A 14,230-nucleotide genomic window follows, 5' to 3' on the forward strand; every position below is an offset into this window, starting at 1 on the left:
CACACAATTGAAGTAACTAATAAAGTAAGATCAAAGTTAAAGACATTAATAACAGTAGAATAAAAATAAAATGATAGAGAGTGTTATAAATGAATTCTATGTGAAAATGTTGGCATCTTGTCCAAGATTGTCATATGTAAACAGGCAAAGGATATGTGCAAAGGCAGGAGAAAAAGGTAGAAAAACATAACTGAATTTGGATATAGATGAAAGAAGCGGTTGGGAAGCTGGTGAAAGAGAGCTGAGATGATGAGTTTTTTTTACTTTAAAACACCTTTTAGTAATCACATCTCTCACTCGTCTCTCTGGCCTGCAGCTCCCCCTGCTGGAGAAGAAGCGTCAGCTCATGAGGCAGCTGTCCGAGGCTCAGGACCTGAAGGACCACGTCGACCGGCGAGAGCAGGCCGTCAGCCGGGTGTTGGCCCGATGCCTCTCTCCAGAGCAGCACAGAGACTACAGGTACCGAGGTTTATTCAGCCGACGATGTTTTATGTCCACCGTTTAGTAGTAAGGCGCCACATGTAGCTCACAGAACAGGAACACAAATAAACCATGTGAAAGTTCACAAAACTCCTTCAATGTGTTTGTCTGGCACGCTCTAAATCAGGGGTGTCACACATACGGCCCGCGGGCGAAAGCTGTCCCTCCAGAGGGTCCAGTCCGGCCCAGTGGACGACTTTGTAAACTATAAAAATTACAGAGAAGGCATTAACTGCAGACTGTAAATTTGAAAACTGAAAAATTTGAAATAATTTTAGACCCTGACAAGTTGTTTTGATCATGAAGTAAAATACTAGATTGTCATTGTTCTTTTTTCGTTTTGTGTTTCCTTTTTGTCTCGCTTGTGTTTTTTGTCTTATTTTTGTCATTTTGTTGTTTTGTGTATAGTTTTTGTCGCCTTGTGTCTTTTCTGTCTTGCTTGTATTGTTTGGGTCCATTTTTTTTATCTCTTTGTAACTTTTTTGTCTAATATTTTGTGTCTTTTTTGTTGTTTGTGTGGTTTGTCTCATTTTTGTTGTTTTTTTCTCGCTTTAGTCATTTTGTGTCTTGCTTTTGTAATGTTTTGTCTTGTTCTTGTTGTTTTTGTCTGATTTTTCGTGTGTCTCGTGTTTTTGTTTTTGTGTTTCTTTTTGTCTCGCTTGTGACGTTTGTCCATTTTTTGCCACTTTGTTACTTTTTTGTCTAATTTTTGTGTCTTTTTGTTTTGTTCTCATTTTTTGTCATTTTTTTCTCGCTTTTGTCGTTTTGTCTTGTTTTTGTGTTTTTTTGTCTGACTTTTGTCTGACTTTTGTCATTTTAATCATAAAGTAAAATACCATATCATTCAGTTCCAGATGACTAAGTGTTTTGTGTCTTTGTAGACACTGTAAGTTGTCGTGTGTAAATGATAAATTAAGGCATCTGAAACTGAACAAATTTTTCTTAAGAAATTTCGTGTTCGTGGTGTTTTGTAAAAGATAATTCCTGAAATGTGAACATTTTCCGAACGTACTTTTTGCACTAACACAACAGAAAAATGTGGAGTTGTTGTTATTTATAGGTTATTGTGTTCTGATGTTACTGGTCACTTGGATCAAACTGGGCTGAATGTGGGCTCGCTTGAACTAGAATTGACGTTTGACATGCCTGCTCTAAATAGTTTACTTGTTCTTTCTGGCCAGCCACTTTGTGAAAGATGGAAGGCCGCCTTGCTGGTGGGAGCAGAGGGCAGCTGGAGGACAAGATCGGCTGGGGGAGCAGCTGAGGGGTCCTGAGGGAGAAGTCTGGCTGGGTCTGGGTCTGGGTCGGGGATGGGCATGGGGGATGTTCGATGGGAATACGGACAATTATTAACCGAAGAAGATGAAGAAGAAGAAGCAGGAAGAGACGTAGCTGCAGACTGTAGAGGTAAACGTGGCAGGTTACATGTTTGCATAACAGGGCAGTTTTTTAAAGAGCTACTTTGACATGTATTCACTGTCAGCACTAAATATGAAGCAGCCGTTTAAACTTCTGAAACAGGAGACGGGCACCAAAGAATCCGCCCCACCGGCCTCCTCTAAACTCACAAATCACTTCTTGTTTATGGCGGCTCAGAGCCAGACTGTTTCTTGGCTGGTAGCTTCATATTTAGCATCTAGAGTGTTCCTCTAAGGGTCAGCAGACGTGTGTAGAGGTTTCCAGCTCCAAAACAAACAGCTCAAACACCCTGAAGGTTTTTAGGTGGGCGGGGAAGAATGGACTGTCAGTGATGGAACCAAAGGAGGCGACAAGTCCAAGGTGTCAGAATGGTTTGAAAAGAAGAAGAAGAACGTCGACTCCAGCTTGCTCTGGGTGTTATCTTCATTAACTAGAGACTTTAAAAATCAATAAATGCACCAGAAACGTATAGATGGCTCATCTCCCAGCGGGCGTGTTCGCTTTTAGACCAGAGGATGGTTGGATTACTGAAACCACACAGCTGGAGATGTTTTCCTTCACGTTTAACTTTTCCCCAACAAACGAATCCTTTTTATTGCACGTCATGTTCTGCTTCACGTAAAGTGCTGAGACTCGTACTTTAAAGACACAACACTACACTTCCTTCCTGTCTGATGGAGCGCCACGCTACGTTGCCAAAGACGTTTCTCTTGATGAATGTGTTGCGGACATGCTGCTCACTTTGATGTATTTAAATCTTCCGGTTCGGAGAATCGGCAGAGGATTGTTTTGGTGCTTCCGTTAACCACACTAAAGCCAATATTGTGAATGTTCGGCATCATTAACTGCTAAAAAGTTCTACTGCCTTCAGCAATACTGTATTATCGAGCATAATATCACTACATATCCCATTACTGTAAGGTCTGTGGCTGTCTTACTGTTTGGAGTTTGACACTCCGCTGCCACGAAATGTACAGAAGACACTTATGTTTATATTGTATACGGTGTGTACATACATATATATATCTATATATATATATTGTAGTGGTTTTAATATTTGAAATGACTGGAATTGGTTGTAAAAGATGAACGAGAAGACCAGGAAGTAAGTTTACTGTATATTTTGACGGCGAATGAATCCGGAGGTGCGTTTGGTTTGTGTCGAACCAGAGTTACTTTATTATTTTTTATTTTTTGTCAATAAGCTTCTTGAGCATCTGGTGGAGTTTTCAGATTGTTTTCTGTCAGACTTGTAAGTTTTATCATGGGAAATGTGATTATTTGCTTTCTTGCCAAGACTCTCATGTCTGTACAGTGAAAACAAGGCTACAGCTAGCAGCTAGTTAGCTTAGCTTAGCATAATGACTGGAAACAGCTATCCTGTCTCTGTCCGAAGTTTAGAAACAATCCTCCAAGCAGAAATACACTAATTACTACATTATATTTAGGTTGTCTGTTCTGTATTTTTTAAAAAGTCTGTAAAAACAACACAGTGTTGTTTTTTGGGATCCAGTGCCATTGCAGATTTTTACAGAATAAAAGCTCCAATTTTGATATACCAGCCAATTTTTCTTTAATTCTTTAATATATACATATGTGTTACAGGAAAAAAACGATGGAGTCATTGCATTTTAAGGTGAATTTAACATTTAAATCAAAGTAATGGGCAAAAATCGTCTGATGCTTGTTATAAAAGACCACAGACGTCACCTGCGAGTCTACTACTTCCAGACAAAGTATGTATACTTGGCACTACAGGGTGTCCCTAAAGTCTGGACATGTAGGAAATCTCATTCACTATCTTTTCTTTTGCCTCCACAGATTACTATGGTTTTGTCGAAAGAAGAAAGAGTTGAAAAACCTGGTGCTTCTCAGTGGATGTGAAGGATGGACATATTGATGATAGGGTAAGGTTAGAGAAGTGATTCTTTTTGGGCTAGCAATAAATTTTAGCCAAAACCAATTCTTCAGTTTTCTCTGGAATACAATTTGGTCGTCCCAGACAGGGTTTGTCCATGAACTGCCCTTGTCTTGTACTTTTTAACCACCTAACACCAACGTGGAAAAGCCAAGTGGAATCCTCCCTGGATACGTGCATGAAGTTCACCTGCGTATAATTTCGATATTTCCATCCTTCACGTCCACTAAAAAGTACCAATTCAACTCTTTCTTTTGTCAACAAAGCCATATTGAATCTGTGGAGTCAAGACATATTGCAGTTAATGAGATTTCATGTGTCCAGACTTTAGGGGCACCCTGTATATCAAAAAACCTCTTACCAGTTTACTATGAAGACACGCTTGACTCCGCACTACACTCTGTTACATGTGCTGCAGACATTAAAGAATAGTGGTACCATTTCTATTATAACCCCAACATCTTTTTCTGCATTTGAAGAAAATAAATTTAACTATCAGCCAACTGATTTCGTACTCCAGTTGTACACTTTTGTTTGGAACTGAGCCTTTTGCGTTGCCTAACTTCTCGCGTTAATGTAAAAGTCTAGTTATTTACATCATAGCGGCTAGTTGTTTCAGCTAGCTTGTTTTTACTCTAAACAAACTAGATATACGTGTTGATTAGTGACCTTTAATGTTAGGTAGATTTTGTTTGCTTTGGAGACAGGCTAGCACTTTCAAACAGGTTCCAGTCTTTATGCTAAGCTAGCGGGCAGTAGAATTTAACACACAGATATGATTAGTGGGTGTCAGTGTTTTCATCTAAATCTTGACAAGACAGCAAGTAAATGTCAAAATATTCCATTAAAACTTCAAAAAACACTCGATAATCTGAAATGATTCGATTGAATTTCAACTGAACTTCTTTGGTTCTTGAAAATGGCTGAGAAGTGAAATGTCTTCAAGAACAGAAAAAGTCCAATTGTTTTCTACTGAAGCTCTTAGGACACTAGCTGACATTTTTCTGAGATGCAGGTTCCTTGATTCTGGTTAATTTTCCACCAAAACACCCCACATTAAGCTTTAAATCACGCCGTCTTCTGATTTGTGATATTGCCAAGTCCCTAATCTTTGTTTGGTACTGGATGGGTTTAAGGAGCTCAGCACTTCCTGTCTGAGTAAATCCACTTTTAAGTCCAGCTTGAACTAATAAAGGTGGGATTTATAAGAGGAGATGTGTTCATTTCAAGTGAAAAAGCAGCAGCTCTGAGAACATGACCTGCTTTATGGCCTTCATGGTTAAATGTTGATCAATGAACATGTTCTGGTTGGAAGCAGCTTAAAGGTTATTAAAGTTACAAGTTTTAACACTTGGTTTTACTCACTTTATTCTCTGCTGTCTGTTTGTTCTGTACATTTAAACGTATTCCTGTGCCATAACGGCCCGTTTTCTAAACTGACTGGAAGCTTATTGGTTTGACGAGAGGAAAGGAAGTCGCTTGTTGGACCGGTGTGAGACTATATTTGTGATTTCCATGTGTCATTTGATTTATTACAAAGCCTTTTGGTTTTTTTTGTAACTGCAAAAACACTCGTGTGAGGAAAAAAGTACCATAAATAATAATAATAGTATTTTAAACAAGCTGCATGTCTCCTGTTGTGATTTATCTCGCTCGTGAGTGAAGCTTATTCAATAAGTTGTTTAAATGTGGTTGGATGGTTGAGCTAATATGGCTGCAGGAGCGTTTTACTGGGGGAAGTCAGTGCTGTGTCAATGTTCATCTGAGCTCCAATGCCAAGAGTCATTAAACATATTGATGCTGGTGGTGTGGAGGCCCAGAGGTTAAAAAAACAACTAAATGAAACGACAGTAGTAGGTGGAGATTTAAAGTGCTGGTGGGAAAAAAAAACAGTGAATGCCTGGCTCTAACAAAAAGATGTCAGTTTAAAGTCAAAATACTCCCTTCTTTTCAGTTTTGGTGCCATATAATTTATTTATTTTTTATAGAGTAATGAGCATTAATGCTACTGAGAAAACAGTAGCAACCAATAACGTGATTGCAATAATATCACCAGTTTTGGCCATTTTAAATGTAATAATGTTCAAAAACGTAATAATTTTTGGCCATTTTAAATGTGATAAAGCCAATAACAGAATCATTTTGGACATTTTAAATGTAATAACGGCCAAAAATGTAATAATTTTGGCCATTTTAAATGTAATAATGTTCAAAACGTAATAATTTTGGCCATTTTAACTGTGATAAAGCCAATAACAGAATCATTTTGGACATTTTAAAATGTAATAAAGCCAGTAACGTAATAATTCTGGTCATTTAAAATGTAATAATGGCCAAAAACATAATAATTTTGAGCATTTTAAAATGTAATAATAGCAAAAAATGTAATAATTTTCGACACTTTCAATGTAACAAAGCCAATAATGTAATAATTGTCTTCATTATAATGCAGTAATGGACAAAAACATAATAATTTTGAGTGTTTTAAATGTGATAACAGCCAAAAACATACTAATTTGGACATTTTAAATACATTAAAGCCAATAACGTAATAATGACCAAAAACACAATAATTTTAGACATTTTAAATGTAATAAAGCCAATAACATAATAATTTTGGATATTTTATACATGTAATGAATCCAACAACATAATAATTTTCACCATTTTAAATGTAATAGTGGACAATATTGTAAGAATTTCTCCCATTTTAAATGTAATAAAGTCAATAGTGTAATAATTTTGGCTGTTTTAAATGTAATAATGGCCAATAAAATAATAATTTTAAAATGTATGAAAGCCAATTATGGAAAAATTTTGGCCATTTTAAATGTAATAAAGCCGTTATTGACCGTTATTATATTTAAAATGGCCAAAATTATTTGATTATTTTTTGCTACAAACAGCGTGTTAGGAGGTCATGTTCAAAAATAGGAGGCGGTTTTGGAAAACAACTGTAAAAGTGGGTGCATTCTTCTGCCTGAGGCCAGACTGAAGAAAAGAAGACTGAGGGGGATGCAAGAAGAGCTGGAAAACGAGGGCTTGAAAGTGCATGTAAGTATGTGACAGTATGAAAGAGGAAACCAGCAGTGTCATCATCAAAAGAACGAATGCAAATCTTGGATGAATTAAAGAAAGAAAGGGCGTGAAGAGAACCAGACGGCTGAAACGAGAAGCACCGTGGGAGGAAGGAGTGTTTATGTTGGACTTCAAGGAGCTGCCTGATGGAGAGGAGAAGGAGGAGGAGGTGGGAGGAACACAGAGAGACGGTGGGGGAGGATTTGTGGTTTAGAAAGCCAAAGACATAAAACAGCAGAACTGATTTCCTGCTTGGTCGTCTATTTTTTTTGTACATGTCGTTACTACAGATAGCCTCAAGGCGTCGCCCTTTTCCTGTTTTAAAATGGTGTGCCCATAGTTTATACAAACTTGGCATGTAGAATGTATTTCTCAAAGAAGAAAATGCATGTTTTGTACAGAAACACACTATTAAATAAAACTAGACAACACAGTCTTCTTAAGGGTAATGCGCTGAGATTTTCAACAGCTAAAATTCCTGATAATTTTCATGACCAAAATTAGTTTTGATCAAATCATTTATTTGATTTTCACCTTATTCCATGCAATTAATATTTTCTTAAAACAACAACAACAAAAATCTTGAAACTGGATAATTTGACATACTCTACTTTCTAAAAATAAAAAAAGGTTTAAGCAGTTTATCTATAAACATGAGCTGCTGAATGTGGATGATAGCGTTGCAAATTAAAAGAGATGGTATTGAAATATCAGCACTGTTATTGTACACTGTATTTTACAATAATAATGTAAATAATATACTGTTATTAGTACTCTCTACTCCTAATAATCCTAATATTAACACTACTACTACTTGATCGACCATAAACAATATTAAATTACCATATGACCACTCACACGCCCATAATTCTCCATGTTTTATATTGTTTGCATTGTTTTAAAGTCACAAGTGGCTGTTTAACCATCCATTTATCTATTATCTATGCACAGCTTAATCCTCATTAGGGTCATTAGCCTATCCCAGCTGACTTGGGGTGAAGACAGAGGACACCCTGGACAGGTCACCAGTCTTTCACAAGGCTACATATAGAGATAAACGATCACACTCACATTCACACTGACAGACAATTTAGAATCACCAGTTAACCTCAGCATGTTTTTGGACTGTGGGACAACCTGAAGGTTCTATTAGGCAGGACCAAGGACAGGTCTACAGGGACACTGAGAGACTTTTGTTTGGCCATGGAGCAGCAACTCCCCTAGGTCTTGGCTGAATGAGCATAGCTTTTCATGTTCTAGACATACAAGGATGCATGTTGAACGTTCTCTAGAAAAAATAACGATTTTGAGCATAAATGCGGTGTTTCATAAAATGCCAGTAGCCACAAGAAGCAAAATCACACAGAAAATGTAGCAAGATCTTCTTGTTCTGCAATAAAAATTGATTTAATGTCATTACCAGGTGTTTCTCTTCCCAAAAGGCATTTATAGGCTCCCCCTATTAATAATCATAATAAGGATAAATGTAAAGAGAAAGAAATCAACAACCGATTCATCGAACTGCTCCACTGACCTAATTGGAGCAGCGATCGCTCTTTCTTCGACTCGTTTTCCTATTGTCCAGATGGATCTGTCAAGATAGCCAAAATGAGGCTACGAACCGGAAACTGGGCACTTTAGCTTTCAAAGTAAGTGTGCTTGCGGAACGAAGAAGCGTTTAAATTACTCGTCATCAATTAGAAAATCTTGATTTCAACGTAATAGCATCCTTGAATAAATACGGCCGTGAATAAAAAAAATTACAAAACGTGTTTTTGTAAAGGAGCAGCGAAAACTTTGTAATTCGCAAACCGGAAGTCACAGCTAAATTTATTTACATGACGTTAGCGTGGTCGTTTTAAGTGCCAAAAACAACAGATAAATTAGCTTTATTTGACAAGTTTGTTACCAAACCGAGGCAATCCTCTTTTGACTTCCTCTGGAGTATGTAACTGGTTTTAAAACTGTGTTTTTCGGGGCCCAGACAATGACGCAGGGTTTCCACGGAGTGGTTAAGTTTACATAGGCTACTGTTGACTCAAGCAGCAGCTACAGTAGAAGACGGCGGCGGAGCAAATCCGAGTCACAAGACTTCTTCAGAGAGCTGCTCGGCTGCATTCTCTCTCCCCTACAGGTACAGTAAGGCCTCAACTCAGCGTTTTATTCATTAAACTGTGTGTAAACGACGCAGGGTGACGTTTAACAGAGCTAGCCCGACGAAAAGAGTTTGTTTCTTTGGCATCGCGCGACACAAGAGTAGCATCGGAGCGTCTAAGCTAGCTAGCTCAATAATCTGTTTAGAGCTGCAAAAACCGCAGACACGAAGCGAGAACAGAAGCGCAGACAAGAAGCGGAAACGGTTGCGAAAACTTCGGAGATGTGCCGTCATTGCTGATGTGTGATGAGGCGGCAGATAGGAGGCTGTCCGACAGGCTGGTGTGCGGAGCTCCAGCGTCCGAAAACGGGTTCCCTGTAAACCATGTTTCACTTTTGGGGCAGTCGGACTTATTCAGGTGACAGAGGTGACTTAAAGATGGGGCGGGTGTTCGTACTGCATTGAGTGCTGGTTAAATGTTGTCGTGTTTTTGTGATCAGGACCTAAAGGGATGGAAAACCCGGGTTACTGCTCCGGCAGCTTCGACGGCCTTCATCACCCCAGCGACGATGATGATGATGATGAGATGGTGGACATTGCAGGAGCCACTTTGGACTTTTCCAGCACCGACGACGTCCCTCCTCTCAGCTCAGGTACTTGCACCGACACAGCGATGGCAATACTGTATTTTTCTACACATTTCTGTATAAGACGCACACACAAAAATCCAAGAAAATGCATGCTTGAGATCTTAATTTTCATTTTTCAACTGTTTAAGATAAATTAAACAGCTCAAAAAGACTAAATTCAACTTAGTGACATTAAGGTACGATCGGGGAACAATTTATGAAGCCCATATTGGAGAAATCTGCTGTGTTTTTGCAGCAAAAACAGTGTAGACATGTCAGGAATGAAGGATAAAATAAAGTACATGATTGCACATATCAGTGGTATTGCACAGATTTTTGATGACTAAAAATACAGATAGAGTCCTATTATTGTACATATTACCTCAGGAAACAGTGTATTCTACTGTATGCAATAAAATAGATATTGCGTAGCGTTTTTAAAAGTGCAAAACATTCATAATTCATATGATATTGTACCATTTATGTGCACTGCACATAAAATGTGTTAACATTTGTACATTCTTCACATAGGACATTTTTCATTTTAGATTTTTTTGATTATCTTTATTTTTGCTGCACACGTTTTTGCAGTGGTGGGAACTTTGCTATACAGTATTTCTATTCTATATCATATCATAGAAGCGACTGAACTTGTGTTTTGGTTCAGTTCTTGAGAGGCTTCTTCTGATTATCGTCACCCCTGATAACGTTCTTGAGAATCACATGATTTGAGGTGCTAACGGTGAAACTGTCTGAGTCGATACTGCTCCATAAGTACCAGATAAGTGGTAGTTTCAGTTCAACATAGGTGGCTTCCTTATCTTCTCTCTCTCGGTTCATGTGTGTTAAACTGGAGCAGCCATTGTCCGGTTATCTTCTGAAGCTACACAGACACATGACGAGGGTCTGCTGTCACAAATGTCACATCCGAAGCAACTGAAATGTTCGAGGCGCTCATCAGTCTGTCCCTGTAGACCAGTGTTGCATCATTTTCCATTTCCAGCTCTCTACTATCAGTCATCTAGAAATGGAATTAATTGCACATCAGAAAAGGTCATATCTTCCATCAAGTGGTATAATTTTCCTTCCTTGTAGCAGAAGGTTTGTTTGCACGGTATATACATGTATAAATGAATTTAAGAGCACGATTAGCTTTACAGTATTTGCAATATATTGGTTTTACAACACACTTGGACTTTGATGGATACAATTATTAGTAATTAGGGAGGTGGATAGCTATTTGGAACTGCAGCTACATAAGGGGCAAAGTAGAGTACTTTTAATTTGATGTATTATACCAGGAATTGGATAAAAAATCCACCCACTTGTTAGAATCGGTGGTATTGGATTTAGTGCTTACATAACATTAGTAAACTTTGCTTTCCTCTTTGAAGCTGCAGATTTTGGAACTTTTGGCAACAGTAGAGGTAGAAGGTAGCTGAGTTTGTCGTTTCTTGACAAAAAAGGCTGTTCTACAAATGCTCGTGTGGCTACGAGTTGTTGTAGAGCTCCATATTGTTCTCAAAGTGTTCCCGAAGCTGTGTGTGCGTTTCCTTTTTTTTTTTTTTTTTTTTTTTTTTAATTTTGGTGGTTACAAAACGTGAGCAGAAGCAAAGAAGCGCTGACGATGTGAGAGGTGCTTGTTTGTTCAGTCCATTGTGCGACTGCTACTGCCCGGAGTAGCGATAAGGTATATCTGTAATTGCAGTGTGTGTGTGTCACATGCTTCCAGTGGGCCGTGGTCACACATCTGAATAATCAGTTACTATATACATGCACTGAAGTGTACTGCATCAACTAGATTTACTGTATTTTTATGTAACTTCACATCAGAGCATAAAACACCCATTAGACGTGAGCTTTGCTGTTTGGAGGCCAGTGTACTGAATTTCTCTAATCTGTGGCACCCACTCTTTCCTCACTAAGCCTGCCTGGTTACTGCTGATGTCATCACCAAGCCCCACTCTCAATATCACTATGTGTTGCTGTTTTTTTATGACTTTAAATGATGAGAGAACATTTAAAATGGCCAAAATTATTACATTACTGACTTCATCAAATTTAAAATAGCCAAAATGATTCCATTTTTGAAATTACTACATTTAAAATGACCAAAATTATTACATTATTGGCTGGTATTACCTTTAAAATCCCCCAAATTATTACACTGATGGCTTTATTACATTTAAAATGGCCAAAATTGTTGCAATATTGGCTTTACTGCATGAGAGAACAGAGTTATTTCACGTGACCATTCATTGTGGTTTTGTTATTATCACCTTCAGACCTCATGGATTCACTTAAAACGGACCTTAAGGGAGCTAATTGGAGCATAATCCCCAAAAAATTTAATGAAGAGGCTAACAGATTAGCATTTCAACTGGAGAGATGAGCAGTTAATGCTTGCTTTTGGCTTGAGAAGAGCTTTCTGTGTTTTGTTTTCAAAGTCTGCGAGCTTCAGTAGCGAGGTTATGGCTGAGTGTTTGGTATTGATTAACAATCCTTTAGCCTGTCGAGAAGTTTAAATAGCACTCTTAGTTCTGTTCAAAGTGATTGTAAATCTTTTAATACAGAGCAGGATTTTAGTTTTATCTGACAATACAGCATGATTAACTAATTCTATTTTAGGCATGGACTGGCAGCTGCTTATATTGCCTTATCTTGTTTTTTTGATGAGTTTTCCTTCCCTCCTCTAAACAAGAAAAATACCTTGACTGGTGCTGAATGCCGAGTTAGTCCAGTCTTCCCAAAGATTCCATACAAACATCCTATCTAAATCATTTCTAAGAGATAAAACTGCTTCAGCTGTTAGAAATCACCTTGTTTGTGACGATGCAGTTATAAATAATATTGTTCTTTGAGTAAGATAGAACTTTTACATTTCTGTCAAATAACGAACACTTCCAGAAATGTTTAAATGCTACAGAAACTATTTTACTTCCCTGGACTTCTGGAACATCCTTTTGTTAAGTAATGCAGCTAAACATATTACAGTGGTTTTAGCCTCTTTACACCAGCTTCCAGTTTTTTAGAACTGACTTCAAAGTCCATTTAACTACTTACAAGGCATTACAGTAAATCTGATCTATTATCTCCATACAACCCAGTTGGAGATCCTCAGAGGCTTTTGATCTGTTCCACACTTTAGACTTAACGGGGCAGGAGGTCTGAAAATAGCAACCGGTGGGTTCGATAAGAGGTTTATTTTAAATTTAAGCCGAAACCTTATTGTTTTATCAACTTCGCTTGCTCTAAATGATTATTTCTGCTTAAATTAAAGTTGATAGGGGTTGTTTTGTGTTTCTTTGAGGTTGTTTTTTTTTTTGCGTCATTGAGATTGTTTCAGTCTCTTTGAGGTTGTTTTGAGTCTCTTGGAGGTTGTTTTGTGTCTTCGAGGTTGTTTTGAGTCTTTTAAGGCCGTTTTGAATCCCTTTGAGGTTGTTTTAGTCTGTTTGAAGTTGTTTTGGTCTCTTTGAGGGTGTTTTAGTCTCTTTGAGGCAGGCGTAAACTAACCGTGACGTCACCCGATGGTTTCAACGCCGAGAAAATGAAGCCCGGATTTTGCTACTTCCTGGTCGCCGTTTTGGATTTTTTTGAGCAGTGACATAAAAAGCGTCATCAAACAGGCTGGACCGGAGAGCAACTAGGGGCAGGATTGGTTGAGGACTCTCTTATCCCGCCCACATTTTACCGCAGAGGCTTCTGTTGCTGTCCATCAAGTATAGCCACGCCCCCTGGCTCCGCCAACTTTAACGATTTATTTAAAATTCAGTATTGATTTATTTTAAGATCGGCCACCTGATCTCTCATTTTGACCATGAAAACTAACGGGAAAAAAATCCTGAACTGTAGAAAATCAGTCTATCAAATTTTATTTTTTCTGGTGATGAATTGGGGTCTATGGAGAAAAAGCTTTTTGGAGCCAACCCTCGCGGACGGCGTGACATTGCAAGTTTTTGACACTTCCGGGTGGGCTTCAATTCTGGAGCCAGATGCTACGTCCACTATATATACAGTCTATGCTTTGAGGGTGTTTTTGTGTCTTTGTTGTGCATTTCACCTTCTTTTTTTAATGCTTCAATTGTACTTCCAAATATTTTTTTTTCTACTTTTTTTCCTCTTGATGTTCAGCATTAAGGGCTAAAAAATGAGCCTGTTCTTCTGTTTTTTTGGTATAAAATGGAATTGCACAAAACCAATATACGAGGTGTTTTTTCCACTGTTCCATTTAGTTTTCGGTGTTGTTGGGCTTGGAAAAATGGAAAATGTTTGGCTTAAATGAGAAAAGTGGGGAATTTTTAAACGTATTTTTTTTTCACATTTTTTCCATCTGATTGGAAAATGGAATAAACATCACTACTTGTACTTTTTTTATCTGACTCTAGTTGTTATTCGTTTTATGGGTTATGCCCTTTCTTCTCGATTCGTCAGCCTGATGACCGTTATACGCTCACATAAATGAGACCACGAGAAACTCTGCACCCTGAAAGATTTCCTTATTATCTTAGTCACTAATGTCATTTCTTCCTGATTCTCTCTTCCAGAATGCATGCCCTTTTGTACTTACTGGCAGGGCATTAAAATTATCAAAACAGATACTTGATTTAACAG

At 38.0% G+C, this 14,230-nt stretch overlaps 2 protein-coding genes across 2 annotated transcripts in view; both read left to right on the forward strand.

Annotated features, from left to right (window-relative positions):
- Nucleotides 1-666, forward strand: part of shroom4 (shroom family member 4) — a 93,566-nt gene extending 92,900 nt beyond the window's left edge. The window contains 1 exon segment of the mRNA XM_051944185.1: nucleotides 317-666. Within this exon segment, the coding sequence (XP_051800145.1) occupies nucleotides 317-505 (189 nt within the window). The 3' untranslated portion in view covers nucleotides 506-666.
- An 8,491-nt stretch (nucleotides 667-9,157) lies between these two features.
- The window catches only part of clcn5b (chloride channel, voltage-sensitive 5b), a 46,097-nt gene continuing 41,024 nt past the window's right edge, over nucleotides 9,158-14,230 (forward strand). Inside the window, 2 exon segments of the mRNA XM_022197357.2 lie at nucleotides 9,158-9,408; nucleotides 9,491-9,643. Coding sequence (XP_022053049.2) covers nucleotides 9,375-9,408; nucleotides 9,491-9,643 — 187 coding nt within the window. The 5' untranslated portion in view covers nucleotides 9,158-9,374.

The sequence above is a fragment of the Acanthochromis polyacanthus genome, chromosome 23 (genome assembly GCF_021347895.1).
Source record: "Acanthochromis polyacanthus isolate Apoly-LR-REF ecotype Palm Island chromosome 23, KAUST_Apoly_ChrSc, whole genome shotgun sequence".
Taxonomy (NCBI): Eukaryota; Metazoa; Chordata; class Actinopteri; family Pomacentridae; genus Acanthochromis; species Acanthochromis polyacanthus.